The sequence below is a fragment of the Anguilla anguilla genome, chromosome 15 (assembly GCF_013347855.1).
Source record: "Anguilla anguilla isolate fAngAng1 chromosome 15, fAngAng1.pri, whole genome shotgun sequence".
Taxonomy (NCBI): Eukaryota; Metazoa; Chordata; class Actinopteri; order Anguilliformes; family Anguillidae; genus Anguilla; species Anguilla anguilla.
In genome coordinates, this window is record NC_049215.1 from 9536 (window position 1) to 32213 (window position 22678).

At 40.2% G+C, this 22678-nt stretch overlaps 1 protein-coding gene across 1 annotated transcript in view; it reads right to left on the reverse strand.

Annotated features, from left to right (window-relative positions):
- Nucleotides 1-423: 423 nt before the first annotated feature.
- Nucleotides 424-22678, reverse strand: part of LOC118213931 (integrin alpha-4-like) — a 46624-nt gene continuing 24369 nt past the window's right edge. Inside the window, 15 exon segments of the mRNA XM_035393187.1 lie at nt 424-2443; nt 3590-3709; nt 4465-4560; nt 5611-5736; nt 6030-6155; nt 6247-6354; nt 8999-9080; nt 12146-12235; nt 12726-12763; nt 12765-12803; nt 13019-13117; nt 15589-15739; nt 17179-17255; nt 17563-17684; nt 17687-17714. Coding sequence (XP_035249078.1) covers nt 2351-2443; nt 3590-3709; nt 4465-4560; nt 5611-5736; nt 6030-6155; nt 6247-6354; nt 8999-9080; nt 12146-12235; nt 12726-12763; nt 12765-12803; nt 13019-13117; nt 15589-15739; nt 17179-17255; nt 17563-17684; nt 17687-17714 — 1395 coding nt within the window. The 3' untranslated portion in view covers nt 424-2350.

The following is a 22678-nucleotide window of genomic DNA, read 5'->3' on the forward strand; positions in this document are numbered from 1 at the left end:
TCTAAGTGTTACGACATAGTAAAGGCCTTTACGGGAAGCAGCCAGGACACATCCATGGCGACGCAACTAACTCATCCGACAGCATCTCTTAGCACAAAATTGGCCATAAGTCATCAATATTTTATACAATCATCATGATATTCAGTACATATGTTGGGTGAAGGTATATGATCATGAGGACAAAGCCATTTTAAAATCGCTCCATGGGGGGCGCGATGGTGCCAATGCTTGTACCCCTCCCAACGCCGCTTGCGGCTTTAATTTAAATACATTTGGTGTCACTATGTTTCAATGACAGCGCTTTATATACTTTATATGCAGTTAAAGTCACTCTGGACAAAAGCATTGCTAGTATGCAATAATCCAGGTGCATTTCTGTCCTATAGATATTTTGATGGAAATACTGTTCAAATGCTCAATTTGTCCTGATGACGTTCTTTATTTAAAGGCACTGTTGATGACAGACTTTTTCACATCTTATCCCCTGCACCTAGAACAGAGGCCAAACATCCTCCATTTAAGCACAGCTTTGTTTAAATAGCATTCTATCCCACACCTTACCAACATTATTTATCTTTAAACACAACACCACAATTTTATTTATTTACATGAATAGCACTATGTGTCTTAATACAGAACGATGACACATTACAAAATAATTTCATACTCAAGATTCAGCTTCTAGGAAAATATAAACTATATTCAATTATCCGCATTCCTATAGAAGTAAGAAACTTTTCACTGAGATGTCAGCACTGAAATATTTTTTCACACATTTATTTTTCAGACATAACTTTCCCAGTACAATCACACTTACAAAAATAAAAGAATTTGCAGAACAAATGTAGAGTGTGCTTTTTTATTTTTAAAAGTCAAAAGAATCTTCATCAGGTGTCAAAACCTCAAAATTGCTGCACATTATCACTTGCAGGGATGCCAGTGTCTGCTTGAAAGACAGTTATTGGCTCTCAGATAAATAATTCAGCCTTGGACCCGCCCTCTGGGTGGGGCTACCTGCAGGTTTGGAAGTCATCTCCAGAGACCAAATGGCTCATACATCCAGTGCATGGTGTGATTTACAAAAAAGTTTCTCTGCAATGTATTTAAAGAAAGTTCACTGGCTGTGTAAATGCAGCTTTTTGTCTTGACTGTTCTGCTGTTGCCTTGTCAACGGGAGCCTTGCGTCACGCTCTGACGTGTGCTGGGGCTGAAACGTGGCTGACTGGCGTGTGAAATCGGCCACACGCTGCTACTCTCAGGCGCTGCCCACCATCGCTTAGCAACGGCAGTCACTCCGCCTCTGACATCACCGCCCGCCTTGGCCGCTTTGCTCCTCTATAAGAGGTGCGGAGCCAGCGGCCTGACCACTTTGCTCCTCTCTGAGAGGTGAGGAACCAGCAGCCCGACCACTTTGCTCCTCTCTGAGAGGTGCGGAACCAGTGGCCTGACCCCTTAGCTCCTCTCTGAGAGGTGCGGAACCAGTGGTAAACCAGCCACGACAGAGCGCTGCATGAGCGCATGGCTGAAAAAAATCCCCCTCAGATCAACAGGAAACAATGATTTCACTCAAACAGGAAACCTAATGAGTTTTTCTCTCTGAATGTGGTTTTCAGAGCAAATCTGAACCCTCTTGGGTTTACTCAAGGCACAGAACCAAAACTACTTTCAACACAAAAGGCATTAAAACAACAACAGAAACCAACGTAAAGGTGAGGACCTGTACATTAAAACAACAACAGAAACCAACGTAAAGGTGAGGACCTGTACATAAAATACACTTCTATATAGATGCCTATAAATACACATATATATGCTGTACATAAATATATTCACAAATGTTTTTATAGACATGTATACACAAGTGAATTCAGATTTGTGATCAGGGAATCAGCAGTGCATTATTTTACAGCAGACACAATCAAATATCACATTTACATATGAAATGTTTCCAAGATACAGAATGCACAAGACCATTCTTCACCACTTCTTGGTCTATTTCTATGACTAAAATTCACCTTGTGATGTAAAACATCAAGTCTCTCCAAAGAACATCTGATTCAAGTGGTAAAGTGCATCTAGTCCTGCTGACGGAGAACCAGTTCAACTCATCAGAGTGGCATACAGTCACACAGTCCTTGCTCTCCTTGCTTTGCAGTCATAGATATATTAGAAAATCCAATGCTCTCATAAATATCTTGTGGTGTCAGATTTATTGACTGTGGGCTGCTTGTCAAGCTATAGCAGGCCAAGATGTAGTCCCTTGAATTTCCATTGAGGCAGCGAGAGTGATGTTAGTCGCTCTCTCCAATGTGGGGATGGGGTTGGGGGTGGATGGGTTTTGGTGTCTCCATTAGGAAATACTCTCATTCTTTGGCACATAGTCCCAGCTGTCTCTGTGAATCTCCTCCTCATTCATCTTATACCCTCTCTTAAAGAAGCCAACCTGTGGAGGGACAGAGAATGGGCTTAAACTAAAAGAGTAAAGACATACACTAACATGCTAAACAAGCTAAAAGGCTAAACACAGTAACCACACTGAACAAGCTAGCACACTAAACACACTAAACAAGCTGAACACACTAAACACGTTAACACGTTAAATAAACACGCTAAACACCCTAAACAGACTTCAAATACCAAATACACTAAACACGCTAAACACCCTAAACAGACTTCAAATACCAAATACACTAAACACGCTAAACACCCTAAACAGACTTCAAATACCAAATACACTAAACACGCTAAACACCCTAAACAGACTTCAAATACCAAATACACTAAACACGCTAAACACCCTAAACAGACTTCAAATACCAAATACACTAAACACGCTAAACACCATAAACAGACTTCAAATACCAAATACACTAAACACGCTAAACACCCTAAACAGACTTCAAATACCAAATACACTAAACACGCTAAACATGTCAAAACAATACACACGGTAATCGCAGTAAACACGCTAAACACCCAAGGGTTTTTAAACTCCTGCATTATCATTCAATATTTCAGTCTAAGAACAGTTTAATACAATGCTCACTCAACATTCATTGTATATCTTCACCAGCCACCATTACTAAAATGCATATATTAATCTAATCTTTACTGTAATACTATTATAAAATGCACACAAGTTCATTGCATTGCTGATTTTATTCATTCGTTTAGTTTTTTTAATTGAATACCATGCTTTAAAGTGGCTATTTTTTGAGCCACATTGTCTTTTGCACATAAACTGTAATATCTGTTCAGTACAGTGGAATACAGTACTGACAATTTCAGGAATGTCTCACAACTCTGTGCTATAACAGCTTCTCTCTGGAACACTTATTTCATATTCCATCTCAAACGATAAATATCATAAACATCGTCATACAGATAAAGGTATAAGTGCTGGTGGCAGCTACTGTCACTCTAACAAATTGGTTTTGTATTGACAAAAACTTACTCTTGTCTCTATTTTAAGTTTCATTATTCACAAATGGGGCTATGGATGCGATGCTGAAGGTCTAATTCACTTATAGTAGGCACATTTAAGCTTTGTACAAGGAGGACAAACGATGAGGAGAAGACAGGAACTCACCATCCAGAGGCAATAGATGACCAGGGCCAGGATGAGCAGCCCAAGAGCTAAACTCACTGCAGTCACAAACACTTCAACTGGTTTGGTGGGCTTCTGGTTAAAATGACCTTCCAAATCAACCTGCAGGATGAAAAATGTTCAAAACATTAAACAAGCAACACCACTTCCTGCTTCCTGCAAAAGCAAGTCCTGGTTCCTGCAAAAGAGGTTCCTGCTCATAGTGAAGGCCCACTGCTGCCTTATATCAATCACCTGATTAAGAACCTCTGCTGAATGAAATTAATGTGATGTCATGTCCGTCCACCCATTATCTAAACCGCTTATTCCTGGTTGCTCAGGGTTGTGGGTAGCCAGAACCTATTCCAGCATGCATTGGGCAAGAGGCAGGAATACACTCTGGACAGTCCATGGCAGGGCACACACACCATTCACTCACACATTCATACCTATGGGCAATTTAGACTCTCCAATTAGCCAAACTGCAAAACGGGAGTACCCGGAGGAAACCCACACAGGCACAAGGAAAACAAGCAAACTCCACACAGCAAGGCTCTGACTGAGATTCAAACCCAGGGCCTTCTTGCTGTAAGGTGCTATCCACAGCACCACCATGCCACCCATGATGTAATGTAATACCATGTAATGTGCTGTAATGTAATGCAATGCAATGTATGTGATGTGATGTAATGCGGTGTGATGTGACAAAGAGGTAGAATGACTATGGGGAATGCCAAGTAGTAACATTGAAAATTTCTCCATTGATCAGAGGAATAAAACTGTGAACAGACACATTACAATGTGTGAGAAATGTGTGTACCCGGCCATCTGAGAACTGTAACCCCTGTCACAGCCCAGACAGAGGGACTGATACTTGCCGTAGTCAAGGGGTTCTCCTGGATGTACAAGTTATAAGGATCTTCCCTGGGCATTGCCACGGCACTGGTCTCAATCACCATAATCCCTTGCCTTCCCTAGACAAAGGAAAAAACATAACAAGGCATATTTACAAGGAACCCTCAGCAGAAAAAACACGACCTCAAAAAGATGAATTCCTGCTTCAAAAAACTGGGTCCTTCATTTACAAACAATATGGGACCATGGGATTGCTGCTCTCTCCGGATTTATATTTACATTCACTCTTCACTGTGGGTGTGGTTTCCACGGTTGATTTCAGGGTTCCTTTAACAGATACCAGACCACAGAGCCCACCCATGGTAAATGGTAAATGGACTGCATTTATATAGCGCTTTTATCCAAAGCGCTTTACAATTGATGCCTCTCATTCGCCAGAGCAGTTAGGGGTTAGGTGTCTTGCTCAAGGACACTTCGACACGCCCAGGCCGGGGTTTGAACCGGCAACCCTCCAACTGCCAGACAATCGCTCTTACCTCCTGAGCCATGTCGCCCACCCATGCCCTAGAACAGTTCTTTAACAGATACCAGACAATAGAGCCCATCCATGCACTAGAACAGTCCCTTAGCAGATACCAGACCATGGGGCCCACCCAGACACTAGAACAATACCTTAGTAGATACCCGACCATGCACAAGAACAGTGCCTTAACAGATACAAGAACATGGGTCTCTTCCATGCACTAAAACAGTGCCTTAACAGACACCAGACCATGGAGCCCATCCAGACACTGGTACAGTGCCTTAACAGATAACAAGACCATAGAGCCCATCAATGCACTAGAACAGTGCCTTAACAGATACCAGACCATGGGGCCCATCCATGCACTAGAACAGTGCCTTAACAGATACCAAGACCATAGAGCCTATCCATGCACTAGAACAGCCTTAACAGATACCAAGACTATAGAGCCCATCCATGTACTAGAACAGACCCTAGAACAGTATGATCCACCCTGCAGATCCAAGCCTGAGCTTTTTAAATATGAAAAACAAACAAACAAAAAAAGTTCCCCCAGTACAGTATGTTTATTTTGGATCAGCGGTGTCCACAGGATTTAGGCAGATGCCTTAATTTTGGCTCCCCTCCCACGAGGGTGGATGCTCACCGGGGAGATCTGGAGTACAGCTGGGTTCAGCTCCACCTCCATCTGAATGGTGGCTTCTTTCCCAATGTCTAGGTCTCCCAGCTTACAAATCACATTCAGACATTGACCATCGTTCTTCATACAGTACTGCAAGACACAAAGCCAAGGGTTTATTAGTCAAATTACCACTTGTAACCATGCTGTAGAGCAGGGACTTAGTAGGATGAGCCATACAGATGTTCATTTTCATTCATACAGTGAGTCCTAGTACAGGGGTGTGGATGCAGGCTTCCATTCCAAACAGCTAACCTTTGGTTTCTCAGAGCTGTGTGTGCTAGCACAGATCCTAACTGTGCTCTCCTGTCCTAGATTCAGTTTGAAATTAAACTGACAGTCATCAGATCTAATAAGATGCCTCACTGTACAAAAGGAGCATTTACCATACGCCGAGTCAGGGTCTTTGAGAAGAAGAAGACCAGATCTTCGATGAAACGTGGCTTTGGGACAGAGCAAACATCGCTGGGATCTCTGGAGGAGTTGGGAGCATAGCACCACCCAAGAGAGGACTGGACCGGAGAGCAAGAGAGGAAAATCACCACAAGCACAAGATGGGATCACTTACGAAGATACAGTTATACGGAAAATTTACTTCCTTACCTGTATTTCCACAATGTTGAGTAACCGGTATGGATATGGCACCAACGACTTCGGAATATCGATTTGAACTTTTGCATCCAGGGCTCTGCTTGGACCAGCATTTAAAACCTGTAAGTAAAGGGTGCATTAAACCTGTCAGTAAAGGGAATATTAAAACCTGTAAGTAAACAGCATATTAAAACCTGTAAGTAAAGCGTGCATTAAACCTGTGGATAAAAAGGTGCATGAAAACCTGTAACTAAAGAGGTGCATTAGAACCTGTAAGTAAAGGACGCATTAAAACCTGTAAGTAAAGGGGTGCATTAAAACCTGTAAGTAAAAGGCGCATTAAAACCTGTAAGTAAAGGGTGCATTAAACCTGTAGATAAAAGGGAGCATTAAAACCTTTAAGTAAAAAGGGCACACTAAAACCTGTAAGTAAAGGAGCGCATTAAAACCTGTAAGAAAAGGGGTGTAGTAAAACCTGTAAGTAAAGGGCACACTAAAACCTGTAAGTAAAGGGGTGCATTAAAACCTGTAAGTAAAGGGGTGTAGTAAAACCTGTAAGTAAAGGGGTGCATTAAAACCTGTAAGTAAAGGGGTGTAGTAAAACCTGTAAGTAAAGGGCACACTAAAACCTGTAAGTAAAGGGGTGTAGTAAAACCTGTAGATAAAAGGGCGCCATAAAACCTGTAACTAAAGGGCGCAGTAAAACCTGTAAGTAAAGGGGTGTAGTAAAACCTGTAGATAAAAGGGCGCATGAAAACCTGTAAGTAAAGGGGTGTAGTAAAACCTGTAAGTAAAAGGGCGCACGAAAACCTGTAAGTAAAGGGGTGTAGTAAAACCTGTAAGTAAAGGGGTGTAGTAAAACCTGTAAGTAAAGGGCGCATTAAATACTGTAAGTGAAGGGTGCATTAAAACCTGTAAGTAAAGGGGTGTAATAAAACCTGTAGATAAAAGGGTGCATGAAAACCTGTAAGTAAAGGGGTGTAGTAAAATCTGTAAGTAAAGGAGTGTAGTAAAACCTGTAAATAAAGGGGTGTAGTAAAACCTGTAGATAAAAGGGCGCATAAAAACCTGTAAATAAAGGGGTGTAGTAAAACCTGTAAGTAAAGGGCACACTAAAACCTGTAAGTAAAGGGCGCATTAAAACCTGTAAGTAAGGGGTGTAGTAAAACCTATAAGTCAAGGCCACACTAAAACCTGTAAGTAAAGGGGTGTAGTAAAACCTATAAGTCAAGGCCACACTAAAACCTGTAAGTAAAGGGGTGCATTAAAACCTGTAAGTAAAGGGTGCACTAAAACCAGCAAGGAAAGGGGTGCACTAAAACCTGTAAGTACTGCCCACACAGTACTTCTGGTAGCACAGGAAATACCTCCTCAGGCTTTCAGGTAGTATTGGTTTGGTGTTCTGAAACACATCAGGCAATTGCATTAAGCATGTCACATCATGTATCTGCCTTAATATATGCTCATAATAATAATAATAATAATAATAATAATATGTGTTTACCACCTTTTATTCAAAGCATTACAGCCCAAAGTGCTTTGGAACTCAGCAAAAAACAACAACATTGTGGTAACACAAGCAGAATCCTGATACACAAGTCAGGTCTTTGACTTGGCCACTCCAAAACTTTTACTTTGTTTCTTTTCAGCCATGCAGATGTGGTCTTGCTTTCATGTTATGTATCATTGTCTTACTGAATAAGTCCATTACACTACAGCTTCGGCTCACAAACAGTTGACTGGACATTCTCCTTAAGAATTTTCTGGTACAGGAGGAGCAGAATTGATGGTTCCTTCAATAATGGCAAATTGTCCAGGTCCTGAGGCAGCAAAGCATCCCCACACCATCACACTACCACCACCAAGTTTGACTGTTTGACTGGTATGATGTTCTTATTGTGAAATACTGTATTTGCTTTAAACCGGACACAATAGGACCCGTGTCATCCAAAAAGGTCCACGTTTGACTCAATAGGACATTATCCCAAAAGGCATTGGGATCATCCAGGTGTTTTTTTTTTTTTGCAAATGTGAGACAAGCATTGATGTTTCTCCTCATTAGCAGTGGTTTCTGCCATACTGCTCTCCCAAGAATCCCATTTTGCCCTGTCTTTTTCTTACTGTGGAGTCATGAACACTGACTTTAGCTTTCAGAAAGGCCTGCAGTTCTTTGGATGTTCTTCTGAGCTCTTCTGTGACTTCCTGGCTGCACCCTTGAATTTTTGCAGCCCAACCACTCCTAGAAAGATTCACCACTGTTCCAAGTGTTCTACATTAAGAGACAATGGCTTTTACTGTGGTTCAGTGGAGTCCCAGAGCCTTAGAAATGGCTTTGTAACACTTTCCAGACTGATATATTTCAGCAACTTTTTACTCATCCCTTCTGGAATTTCCTTTAATCCTGACATAGTGTGGTTGTAGAAACTTTGTGGTGACTACTTCCCCCTGATGGTACAGTTCAACATGAGGGAGATTTAGATGAGTGAGGTTTAGATTCAATCAATCAAGCCTGGTTGTGTTCAATCAGTTGAATCAATTAAATAATAATTAAATGAAATAATAATGTGTACTCAGTTTCCCTTTGTCTAATATTACATTTTGTCAAGAGATGTGAAATCATTCAGTGTGACAAATAATAGAAGAAATCAGAAATACATTTTCACGGTATAAGTATAATAAACAGAAGATGAAAAGGTATACAGACACATTGCACTATTTTATTGATGCAAATATCATCTGTGTTCTTTGCTTTGCTCTTACTTACCCTGAATGTGTAATTGAATCTTTCAGTATAGCAACCAGAATCGTCCATATCTCCAAAAACAAACGCCGTTGGAGAAACAAAACTGCGGGTGAAGAAGAGAAAGACTGAACAGTGAAAAACAGAGAAAGACTGAACAATGAAGAAGAGAGAAAGACTGAGGTATCAACCCTTCCTGTGGCCAATTAATGATCTCTGTAGGAATGAACCAAAACTAACCAAATTAACAGAACTAATCAGAATTAACCTAACTCCTCATCTCATCAACATTGGTTTTAACCAGTGGTGGTAAGTAAAAAGTTACATGTACTTCTTTACTATACTTAAATAGGATATTGGTGACTTTGTACGTTTGCTGACAATAAACAATATTAGCAATTTTCACTTTCTACGCCACTACATCTATAAAGAACTTATGTACTTTTTACTGAAATACATTTATATTGACAGTCGTTACTTGTTACATTTCGTACGTATTGACCAAATTTCGTTCGTTCGTACGTATTGCCAAATTTTCTCTGGATTTTGCTGGTATAATGTGGTGAAAACATCAGACCTGGGTCCAAATACATATTTGTTTGGGATTCAAATAACTTTTTATGCTTTACTGATCTTGTCTGGTGTATTGGAACCAATGAAATACTCTCAAAAAGTGCAAAATCCTGCCTTCTGGTCATATTGGCAGGCTCAATCACACCCAGGCAAGATCAATAGAGCACAGAAAATTATTTTTTGGGTGGTTGATAAAGGATGATGCTGCCATCTTACAGGGAATGTATTATTAGGCGGGAGGTAGTGCTGGTAGGACTTAATTGAGATTATGTGCCATGGTGTACACCAACTGTATATGGTGTACACTGACTTGACTTGCCCTCGCATATACGCTGTTCAGTGCCAACATGAGTGCGTTGGCTAGCGGGTCTCATTCTGTGCCTGTTTAGTAGCTAAAAGTAACTGATTGTAGCTACATTGCTAAAGTCAGTAGCCAGAAACTTCGAAAGGGCAGGAGCGGAGATGGCTGCCGAGCGCGACAACAAACCCACCATTTCCAGTGCTAGTGCACTGACGACCATCCATGGCCTTATTTAAAAGAAATATTTACTTTTGTTGGCATGCAAAACGACTCAAACAAGATGAAGTGTCTACTATTGCTTGTCAGAAATAAGTGCCATCAAAGCAAGCATATCGAGGTAAGCTAAATAACGTTGTCAACTGCTTATTCAACCCAAGATGAACTAAACTAGCTAGCAAATGTTAGTGTGCTGTTATTAGCCAAGCAGGAAAGTGTTTGCTGCTGCTATCTGTAACCATAGAAATATTTTGAATGGAGATTCCCAGCTAAGGTAATTAGAATTAAAGTTAGTCTAGTGATTGCCTTTAACATACAGCACATTCATTGATGACCATACGTTTTTAGCTGGATCGCAACAGCGGGGCCAGCCCTACAAACACGAATGTCTGTGACTGAGTGAGTGACTGAGTGAGTGAGTGATGAAGTTACACCATTGGTCGGCCGGATCATGTGTGTTAGGTCGAGCCATATACTAGGTTTTAACCTGGTCTTGTTTAATCTTACAGTAGCGCAAACATTAATTAGCTTAAGGTTGTGACGACCCCAGGCTATCTCAACTAACATTAGCACGGTAACATTAGGTTAACATTACGTTTGCATGTTCAATAAAGGAATGAATCATAATGTTGTCACAACCTGCCTTACCCTGTTGGAGGGCACATGAAAGTGAATGTGCAGTCAGTGGTTCGGGTCGGACACGCATATGAGTCATACAAATGAATTAAGGTATGAAGAGTTCGTCTTGTTAAATTATTTATTATTGATTTTAGATAATTTCGTTTTGAAAAATATGACTAGGAAACTAAGCTTACTTTTATTATGTATACTTACAGTTACAATACTTTGTATTGTATATGTAAGTATACATATACAGGTATTTGTTACCTGTATGCAGCTACAGAGAACAGAGCCTGGGGAATTACCTACTACAGTAAGTAAAGGCACTTATTTCCCATCTCGGGGTAAACAAAGAAGGCACTAGAGAATTCAAACATGCCTGCCCCTTTTTTCAACTGGCAATGTGGCACCTTACGTCTTTACACTACACAGAGATGTTGGATGCTGTACGGAAAATGTTTTTTCAAATTGTACTTTTGAAAACTTGAATACATTAAACCCACTGACTTGGAGGCTTTGACTCAAGTTTTTTTTGTTGAAATAGATCACTTGCACTTCTACTAGAGTAATGATTTTATGGTTGTATCTTTACTTTAACCCAAGTATTATATTTAGCACTTTTACGACCTCTGGTTTTAACCACTGTTAGTAGAGTACATTTTATGTTTTATGTTAGAGTACATTTCATGCTGATAGATTACTTTTTAACCAGTGCAGCCTTTAATTAACTATTTATATTCTGCTGTGTAGTGAAATGGAAGCATGTGTAGTTTTATTGCTAGCAGAGCTGCAGTTGGGATTCTGTGCAATGGAGCAGAGAACAAGGCAGTCCCGAGGAGATACCTTCCAGCACAGGGTACTCCTGTCTCATAAACCACTGCATACATAGTATGAATCTCATACAAATTAAAAGAGATTCACAATTATTTTTCTTACTAACAAAATAATTGGTTCACAAATAAAAATAACTGGTTAACAAATATGTTTTTGCACTCACAAACAAATTACATCTTGCACTGAGGATGTCTCAAAAATCAACAGATTCATGCAAGGAATTCCACAGGTCCCAGACAACGCGTAAATGCATGCCCAGTCAGTGTCAAATGAATGCCCATACATCGGTAAATCTTTTCCCCAAAAAACAGTGTCTGTCAAGAAATTCTTAAATATTATTACATTTGTCTGTTTGGGAGATGAAAAGTGAGTGCAAAATCATATTTGCAAACCAATTATGTTTGTGAACCAATTTGTAAGATACAAAAAATATTAGTGTGAAAGAATCATATTCTTAATTTAATGATTTATGAGGCAACAATAACCCCATATTACAGCCATCTAACAGTTCTACCTGACCTCATATGGAAACCAGAAAGCTGTTACTTGCTTCTAGTATGGAGTCCAAATTACTGACTAAAGTAATGCAAAATATGAAAATAATTATTGTCAGGCTAATTGCTTACCCATGAACATTTAGTCCAATCCCATGTCTCAGTGGTAATGTTAGCTGGGCATAGTTGTCATGGAGAAAGTCTTCCTTTTCATAGTTGTCGCTAAGAAAGGTCAAATGTGGGCCATTTATTTTCAAAAAATGGGAAAACAATGACATTAACAACACAATCAGTTAGTCTTTATCGTAAAAATGTAATTGTTTAACACAGCACATCTGGCCATGGCTTTTTATCATTGGTCATGAAAATAATCAGATACAGACTTGAAAACAACATTTGTGCTGCAGTATGTGTAAGACTCAGGTCTACCTGTAAGACCCGATGCTTTTCAAAGAAGCACCGCCTGATCCTCTATACAATGATGTAACTCACTGGACTGTATGTTTACCTGTTCTCATCTCTACTGGGTAAAACACACTTTACCCATTAACCCATCCATATTTGCCTGCTGGTCATGTTAGTTTCAAAGCTGTCACAGGCCTGAGTAACAGCATGATATGACCCAGAGTCAGTCCAGAGCATTCTTACTCCCTGTGCTGAAAGTGGGCTTCATTCTCACAATGTGAGCACAGGAAGGTCTGGAAGCACTTACCAGTGAGTGCTGACCGTCACGTTAAGGTCTCCCCGCGTTACTGCTGTGGTTTACATCCAGGAGGAAGCTGAATTTGAGCTGTGAGAGAGAGAGAGAGAGAGAGAGGGGGGAGAGGAGAGAGAGAGAGAGAGAGAGAGAGAGGTGAAACAAGGTGGCCAAAATGTTCTAGCATCTGGCTGGTTTATGAGGATGTTTGTAAAAAGGATGTGGAGTTCATTGCAGACATTTTTATGGAGAATGTATGAAAGTGCTTATTTTTGAACAGTAAATTGTAAAAGAGAGGCTGTTCATACTTTGTCCAGACTACTCATGTACAGACTTCCCACACTGCAGTCCATTCCGACCGGAACGTTCTCCTCTTCAGCAGGTTTACAGGTCACGCGCCGTTCCTCCTGAAAGCACAGGATCCCCCTCTCTGAGCTATAGATACCAGCAGCCACAGTGTTAGCAGTGTGAACGAAACCTCTACCTGCAGTGGCCTGGGTCAGACATGGCCAGCACATAACATAGGTAGAAACTTCGTCCCAATTCATTCTCTTTGGAGCACTGATTACGGTACATGTTTATCCCTATAACCTAAGCCTGTGAATTTATTTTGTATGTGCCTGCACTACATTTTGACTTACAAAGTTAGACCCTCCCAGCCTAGCCAGCAGCCAGGCTACAAGGTCCCAACTCTTATCAAAATACTGCTAATCCTGTGTAGTTAATTCCCAATAGAGTTTAACTGGCATAGCAATTAGACCTATGATGTCAAAGCACAATACAAACACATTCAGAAACACAAATAAAACAATATTATAAACAACAATTATATACTGTATGTGTATATACACACACAAACACACACACATGCACCAACACACACACACACACACATATACACCCCCACACACAGACATACACACACACACACACTGTATAAACTTGTCTATAAACACTTAATATTTCATTATATGATATCTGTACTTATATAAGCAGATAATCTTAAGTGAATTGCATCCAAAAGCTTGATTTTTAAATGAAAATGGAAATCTTGTAAGCTCATTGGGAGGGGGGCTGCATTGTTTTGTTATTTAAATATCTTGGTACGTACTGGTGTTCATTATGATGTCTATCTTAACAGGTGCTCCAGGACCTGTAGAATTTTTCATATTTAAAAAAAAATAGACCACCCGCCATATTTCATAAATGCATGGGGTATATTCCTACATCAGTTTCACCCTTCTACCCTTCACTGGAAATATATGGCACTGCATGTGGTGAAAATGGTGTAGGAATATACCCCATGCATTTTGAAATACGGCAGGTGGTCTTCATTTTTTTTTAAATATGAAAAATTCTACAGGTTCTGGAGCACCTGTTAAGGTAGATGTGATCATGAACACCAATACGTACCAAGATATTTAAATAACAAAACAATGCACCCCCCCCCCCCCCAATGAGCTTACAAGATTTCCATTTTCATTTAAAAATCAAACTTTGAATGCAATCCATTTAAGATTATCTGCTTATATAAGTACATATATCATATAATGAAATATTAAGTGTTTATAGTCACGTTTATACAGTTTAAAGCATTTTTAATCATGAAAAAACTGGTTTAAGCAGGTGTGTCCAAACTTTTGACTGGTACACACACAGTCATACACAGACACACACACACACACACATACATACGCGCACACCACGCACACACACACAGTCATACACAGACACACACTAGGGTTGGGTTGGTTTCCAGTTTTGCCGGTCCAGTCCGGTGTATGAGCTTAAACTGGTTTGATTTTATGCGAACCGACTGAACCGGCATTTGTCATTATGAGACGTAGCCTGCTGACAAATTAAAAAGTAGCCTACATCAGCAACCTGTGCCGACGGCGCTAAATCAAACTTGTATTGCATTAGTAATAAACAATATGACAACATGATTAACAATATTATGTTTGTTTATAAACGGAGCCACTAGTGTCTGAGTGCAAAAAAAAAAAAAGATTGACAGGCCGTGCGCAATTTAGTGCTGAGGCTGGCAACAAGGAGATCCAATTTCATTATACAACGGCTTGGCTAAATACTCGATTCTTATTGGTCCAAGGGTGGGCATTATTTCTCAGTAACGGGACACCTTGGTGTTTTAACAGTTCTAAAATCAAAATCCAGCCTTTTAAAAAGCAAGACAGTGCTAGAGAGATTAATTTTATTGACTTATGGTTTCATGCAGTTTCATTAAATAATGTAATGACAAAAATGATGAAAATTGGTGCTAATTGTATGGTATAAAACGAGAAGGAACTATTTTTTCTTGATAGCATCATTATTTTCATAGAATGAACGGTTTTTGCTTAACAACGGTGCAAAATAGAACTACCAACCAGAGTTTTTGCATACCAACGGTCTACATAGAACTACCAACCAGAGTTTTGCTTGACAACGGTAAAGCCGCTACACTCTCATTCATGGGCTCTCATTATGTTCCACTCGGGAGTGGTTGAGTCACGTGCGATTTTAGTGGTAAAATTCGGTATTACTGGTCCGGTCCGGTCCAGTATTTGGTTTAATACCAAACCGGTTAAAAAATTTTCCCAACCCAAAATTTTCGGCCCAACCCTAACAAACATACACATACACACTCACACACAGACATACATTCACACACACACACACACACAGTCATACACAAACTCACACACACATAGACATCCATACACTCACATACACACACACACACACACACACACTCACACACCCACACAGACATACACTCACATACACACACAGTCATACACAGACTCTCACGCACACATACACACTCACACACACACACACACACACTTTTCTTCAAGAGATGCAGAGAGGATCCTACTGCATTCAGCACTTTAATGAAGTAGATGTTGCTCGGAAACCGCAGGTGTATCACTGGCAGGAAGGCATCGTCCCCCGCATTGACCAGCGTCACCATCAGCATGATGGTCTTCCCATTTCCCAGCGCAAAGTAGGACATGTTTCTGTGGCTCCTGCACGAGAGAGGGTTTATAATAATGTCATCCTTCCACAGTGCCAATTATCAGATGGTATCACCACTCTGGCAGAAAGTCATTTCTGCACACACAAACGCGTGACTCCTGCAACTCCCGGCCTATTCAAGGGCCTTTGGAACCACCAGTGAAACCAACGCGCCACTGTTCCCCAGAATGCCTTGCAAAGCATCAGGCACCACCCCTTCCCCAGGAAAGCTCTGAAAGGTGAAAAGAGATTGTCAGCTCCAGCTTGAGGAGAGTACTGTGGCTTTGCTCTTGGCTTTTACATTTTGGTTCAGGAAAGTAGACCCATGTGAAAGTAGAAACTGGTAGTATTTCCATGGCAATTGAGGGACTTACCATCCTTTTGTTTCGAAGCCGAGAGAACCAGGTGTGCACCAGGAGGTATTGAATAACTCCTCTACTGGTCTTGCACACAGACGTACACATATGAATACACACACGCGTACACACACACACACACACACACACATACAGATACCATAACAGGCACAGGCACAGGCACTTTTCTAAACATGGAGGGCCCCAAGAAATTTCAAAAAAACTTTCTGAGAATAACTGCCTGTCTGTTAAATGTTCTATTTCACAATGTGATTCTGACCTTTCAGTTCCTCCTTTTGCCATCAGTGCATCTTGTTCACTCACTCATGCTTATTTCTGAACTTCAATGCTCTGGGTTTCTCTAAGGAGGCAACACAGGAAATTTGTCCGATGCAGGAAATAAGTGCTGTGTCCTCTGTGGTTGCCACGTTATGTCATTAACCCTTAAGTTTCACCGACCCGTATTTGGACCAGAGCAGGGTTATTTGCATTCACTGTATTCTTTCCATTTTTATGGTGAAATGTTTATGGTGAAACTCGTATCTGGATATTTACTGAAACAATGCTGGTTAAGTACCTTGCTCCTATCTGGGAATCAAACCTGTGATCTTTAGGTTACAAGGCTAGCCCTTACCCATTATACAACACTGCCGCATATGCCTCAATCAAACTGGTTACATGATACGCTTCTGTTAATTTGTTTCGGTAATATTCAGAGTAATAGAATAACCAAGGGTTACCTTTCAAAAGTTTATTCCCATAGTTAAACGGGTTCAAGAATAGTAACCGTTTTATTTCTGTTTTTTCAGTTTCATGCTTATGTTACAAAGAGGGTGCTACAGGGTTAAAACCACAAACATCGTAAGGTACGTGAAATGGAACCACTGCTGAGAGGTGTGAAACACAGGCTACTTCTGCTGAAGAATGAGAGTCAGATTAACACCCATTACGAGAACAGGAACCGGGCTGCTTAAGGTCCTCACACTGTGTCTCTGTGTGTCTCAGTACCAAATGAACCCAGGATCAACTCTCAGACAACAAACACAGACATGTTCAGTGCTACACAGCAGAAATGGCAGATATGTCATACTTACTGTGGTAAAACCAGTCTCGCAGACAGCTGCAGATTGGATGAACAGTTAGGCCAGGCACAGTGTCGAGCGAACTCAGTCTGTGGGCGAATGGAATAGGATTATTTAAACAAACAAAAAAATCATGAAAATGTGCGATTGAAAGCTCTCCAGCATGACAGCCCCTATTGTACAGCTGCCATTAAGCTGCTGTGGGGGGGGGTGGGGGGGGGGGGGGGGGGGGGGGGCACTGAATGGCTGCCAGCTGAGCAGTATGTAAGGGTGTACAGAATTTTAAAAGCAATGACTTTAAATACAAATTTTCAGTATTCAAAATGAACGTAGAGCCCAAAAGCTCCCTGAAGAAGGATGCAGCGGGAGGAAGATTCGCAGAACCCGCCCACTTGCCTTGTTGAGCACTGTGTTGGTCAGTCCCTCTCGCTGCTGTAGCACAGGCTTCAGCGCAGGGAAGCTCTTGGACGCGGACCGAATGACGTTATGGTCTCCCAGCTCATACCTCACCTCAAAGTAATTGGGGTGAAGATATCTCGCACATCTTTCTGTAGAGAGAAGATAAATCCATAAATGAGAGCTGAGAATTGCTCGCTAAAATTGTGAGAGCTCAAACCTTGTGCACGCAGCAGGTACCTATTCAGGTACTTCTTTCTGTTCTGTTTAGCCTTGTGAGCTTTTACACAACTTTCACACACTTTAAAGTGCTTTAACTCACTTTCACACACTTCAAAGTGTTTTAACAGACTATCATACTCACGCTTTAAAGCAGTGGCGTATGTTTCATTTGAACATGGAGGGGGACACATTAAGTGGGGGGTCTGGGGGGAAATTTTGAGCGTCCAACACTTAATTTCCTGCATTCTGGTGAATTTATGCACCAATTTGTTCCTTTTCTGCATCAATTTATGGTGGAAATGCTTCTTTCATGTTTTTATTGGGGGGGGACAAATGCACGTGTTCCAAATATTGTGTGTCCCCCCCAAAATCTACGCCTATGCTTTAAAGTGCTTTAACTCACTTTCACACACTTTAAAGTGCTTTAACACACTTTGACACACCCAGGTCCTCTCTGTAATAACAGTCTATGCCAGCACCTCTGCCTGCACCACGTGTGACTCCTCTACTCAAAGCAAACATACTGTACCAATTCCCCACCTGGAACAAACCCTCAGGCATTTCTATCAACAACCGTCATTGTCACTAATAGCACACAACACACAAATGCTAGGCTCTGAATATAATGTATGCCAACAAAATCTTAAGATTGCCATACAGCTTGCACTATTCGACTTTCTATCGCGTACATTTCTGTCTCGCTGATGCGGTGGTGCACACACTTAACACCGTAGTGCAAATGGGGGTCACTAACCACAGAATTCTTCACCGGATTTTGGTCGTGAGGGATTTTGATACTCTGCTGTCACATGAGAACAAAAACAGAAATCTGATGAAATCAAAGTTTGACTGATGTCAACTTTGAGACATGAAAAAACTGTTTAGTGGCTGCTCTGTCCTCTCTGACTGTGTTGAGTCTGCTCTGTCTCTGACTGTGCTGAGTCTCCTCTGTCTCTCTGACTGTGTTGAGTCTGCTCTGTCTCTGACTGTGTTGAGTCTACTCTGTCTCTGACTGTGTTCAGTCTGCTCTGTCTCTGACTGTGCTGAGTCTCCTCTGTCTCTCTGACTGTGTTATGTCTGCTCTGTCTCTCTAAATGTGTTGAGTCTGCCCTGTCTCACTGACTGTGTTGAGTCTGCTCTGTCTCTCTGACTGTGCTGAGTCTGCTCTGTCTCTCTGACTGTGTTGAGTCTGCTCTGTCTCTCTAACTGTGTTAAGTTTGCTCTGTATCTGTGACTGTGTTAAGTTTGCTCCGTCTTTCTGACTGTGTTGAGTCTGCTCTGTCTCTCTGGCTCTGTTGAGTCTGCTCTGTCTCTGACTGTGTTGAGTCTGCGCTGTCTCTCTGACTGTGTTGATTCTGCTTTGTCTCTCTGTGTTGAGTCTGATCTGTCTCTCTGACTGTGTTGATTCTGCTCTATCTCTGACTGTGTTGAGTCTGCTCTGTCTCTGACTGTGTTGAGTCTGCTGTCCCTCTGACTGTGTTTAGGTCTAATCTGTCTCTCTGAATGTGTTTGAGTCCTGCTCTGTTCTCTGACTGTGTTGAGTCTGCTCTGTCTCTCTGACTGTGTTGAGCCTTGCAATCATGTCATTCTTACAGTTCCCTTCCATCCCAAGTGTCCAGGCAGAAAGCAGGCTGATGGGTTTTTTTGAGGATATGATGTTACCAGCGTTTTGTGTTTCTTTCCAGCTTCCTCCACATGCCTTTCTTGCGAGTATATGTTTGCATGTGTTTGTGTGTAAATGTGTACGTGTGTGTGTGTGATTGTGTGTGTGTGGGCATGCATGGGCCATGTACGTGTGTGTGGTGCGCACGTTGTGATGTGCACGTTTGTCTGCGGTTCTCTGGCTCTCTCGTGTGGCTCTTTTTTGGTTTTGGTTTTTGGTTTTGCTGCCCTCGGCTACATAATAATATTTACAATTTGATTAGGTTCCACGGTGTATGTTTCTTTTGTTGTATATCCAAAGTTCTCATTCTTTTCAGTTCAGTTACTACCTCTGCCTATGGAGGACTAAATGTGTCAAAATAAAATAATTAAATGAATGTGGAATTATATAAATAAATATATAAATAAATACACACATTTGTAAATAATTAAATCAATACTTCATTTTTATCTTGAAATAATTAAATAATTCACACCTCATGGCTGATCTTTTCACAATAAAGTTATATTTTGTTTCATAATAACATGTCGTATTTCCGAATATAATTTTTCATTTAATAATGAAACTTTTCCAAAATTACTTATTTTCCAAATGGCGTTTTTATTTCTGAACGCCGTTTTTCATGACGCGTTTCAAAATGGTAATACTTCCTTCAATCAAACCCAGCGGGGCTGGACCTGCCCACTGATTTCGTAATCTTTTGCAATTGATTATTTGATCTTGTTCTGGTCAGTGCCTGGTGCAATGGGTCAAATCTGTGGGCTGGTAGTTAGTTAGCTACCTATGCTCGTTTCAATGCTATAACATAATATTCAGTTAGGAGAGGCAAGGTATTGCATCCACTGACTATATGATGCAGATGTTTTCGGTACACGACAAGAAAACAATTTTCAAACGTAAGCTGAATAATGAATAAAAAGTTAAGGAAATGAGACCTGGATCAAAACAATGGCACTGGCATGTGCTACGCAGCTAGTTAAAACTAGCTTTCTAGCTTCTGTCAGCATTTGAGGAGGCAGTAATAAGGGAGACGGCCCTGCTGGCCAGGAACAGTGAGTGGGATGGCCAGGAGCATTAGCCCTGATAACTGGCTAGCGACCAAACAGTAGGTTCTTATTCAGTGATGTTCCTAGCTAGCATAGTTATGAAAAAACAATGAAGCCAACATTTGACTGTTGGATCTAAATAAAGGCACTTTCATTTGCTAGTGACTAGTTAAAACTAGCTTCTGCCTATCTTTTGGGAGACAGCCATGAAGACACTTCACCAACCCTGCTAGGCAGGTAGTTCGAGTGGGATGGCTAGCCACATTAGCCCCGCTAGCTACGTAGCAAGCAAGCAATGTTCTTAATCACAGATTGTTAGATCATCATGATAACTTTAACCTGTGCGTTTCGTGTTTTTGCAACTTGCTTTCATTCCAGTAAAGGATCTGCAATCATTCAATACATTTGTGGAAGCATTGTTTGCTAATTTGCACCCTATGTTGGGAATGAATGTGCGTGGAGTAACTAGTGCATCAATAGCTACAGCACTACGGCTTACCGAACTAGCTAGCTATAATTTTAACATGCAGATCGACATTGCAACGTTGCTGCTTTTGCTTGAATGTGTGAGCAACCAATGACCGTGAGTGATCACTCCCTACTCATGTTGATTGAAAGGTTTTACCATTTTGAAAAGTCTCATTATGCAATGGAAAATAGAGTTTGAAATTACTGTAAAAACGCCATTCGGAAATAAGTAATTTGAAAAGACACTGGTAAATACAACATGATATTATGAAATAAAATAGAATATGTTACAAGTATGTTATTGTGAAAAGGACAATCATGAGGTGACAACGATTTAATTCAATTTAATTCAACTTCAAAAAAAATAGTATTTATATAATTTATTTATATAATTATTTATATAATTATTGACCAATTACATTATTTATTTATATATTTATTAGGGCTGTCAATCAATTAAAATATTTAATCACGATTAATTGCATGATTGATCCATAGTTAATTGCGATTAATCACAAATTAATCACACATTTTTTATCTGTTCAAAAATGTACCTTAAACCTTTTTCAAGTGTTTAATACTCTTATCAACATGGGAGTGGACAAATATGCTTGCTTTATGCAAATGTATGTTTATTTATTATTGGAATTCAATTAACCCCTTAACGCACATGCCAAATCTTGCCAATCCTTGCCCATTTAGGGGGTACCCTATTTAAAGCTTTATAACTCCAGATGTGAACACCACAGAGACTTGAAAATGGCTTAAATGAAGCAAGACATTTGTACAATTTACAATACTGGATAAAAGCGCTATATAAATGCAGTCCATTTACCATTTAATACTAACGCAGATTAGATTATATTCATAATTTTGGAAGAAATAAGGTGCCACAAATGCAATTGTCTAGACAAAAAATCAAAAATGAATTTGCACTTTTTTAGTTTGCAATGAAATACTGAGAGATTGCAAATATACAGCAGATAAACTATAAATGTGCTGGATCAAAAACATCTTGACCACATGTTCATAAAATCTAAGGGTGGATATGTAGAACTACTATAAATTTATGAAGCAAAAACTAAGCAGTGTACCCAGCGTCTCCAAATCGATTCAAAATGTCTAAATTATGCATGGCTGTAAATCACAAAAAATTCACGTATTTCACTACAAATCAATTGTTTTGACTCAAGAAACTCACTGTTGCATCATTTTCAAGTGTGAATTACAAGTCTTCTTGTCACTACAGTGGTCTAAAATATCTAGGTGTCCAGAAACATATCCAAAATCTCTCCAAAAATGAATAAAATGCTTTAAAAAATGCTTTTGTCCATTATAAAGCATATAAATGAGCCCCTTATGAAGGTTTAAGATGAAACATTGCTATCAGATTAAAAATAATGCAAAAATATTGTCACACAATTTGGTACAGTACCTAAATGTGTAATAATTAACTCTTGTATGTATTTCTATACTCTGTACTCCCGTATGTTTTCTTGTATGGCGATGGGACGACATGAAAACAATTTTCAACTGTCAACTCTCACGTCATCACCGTTGCATGCTTCACAAAAATTATTTCACTACTAACTAACGCTTACATTACAGTGTAAAACATCCACATTATATAATACCACTAACCTATTTAATGACACTCAATTTAAAAAATAACTTATATAACTGAAGTATTTTGATCAGTAATACTTACATAGCAATG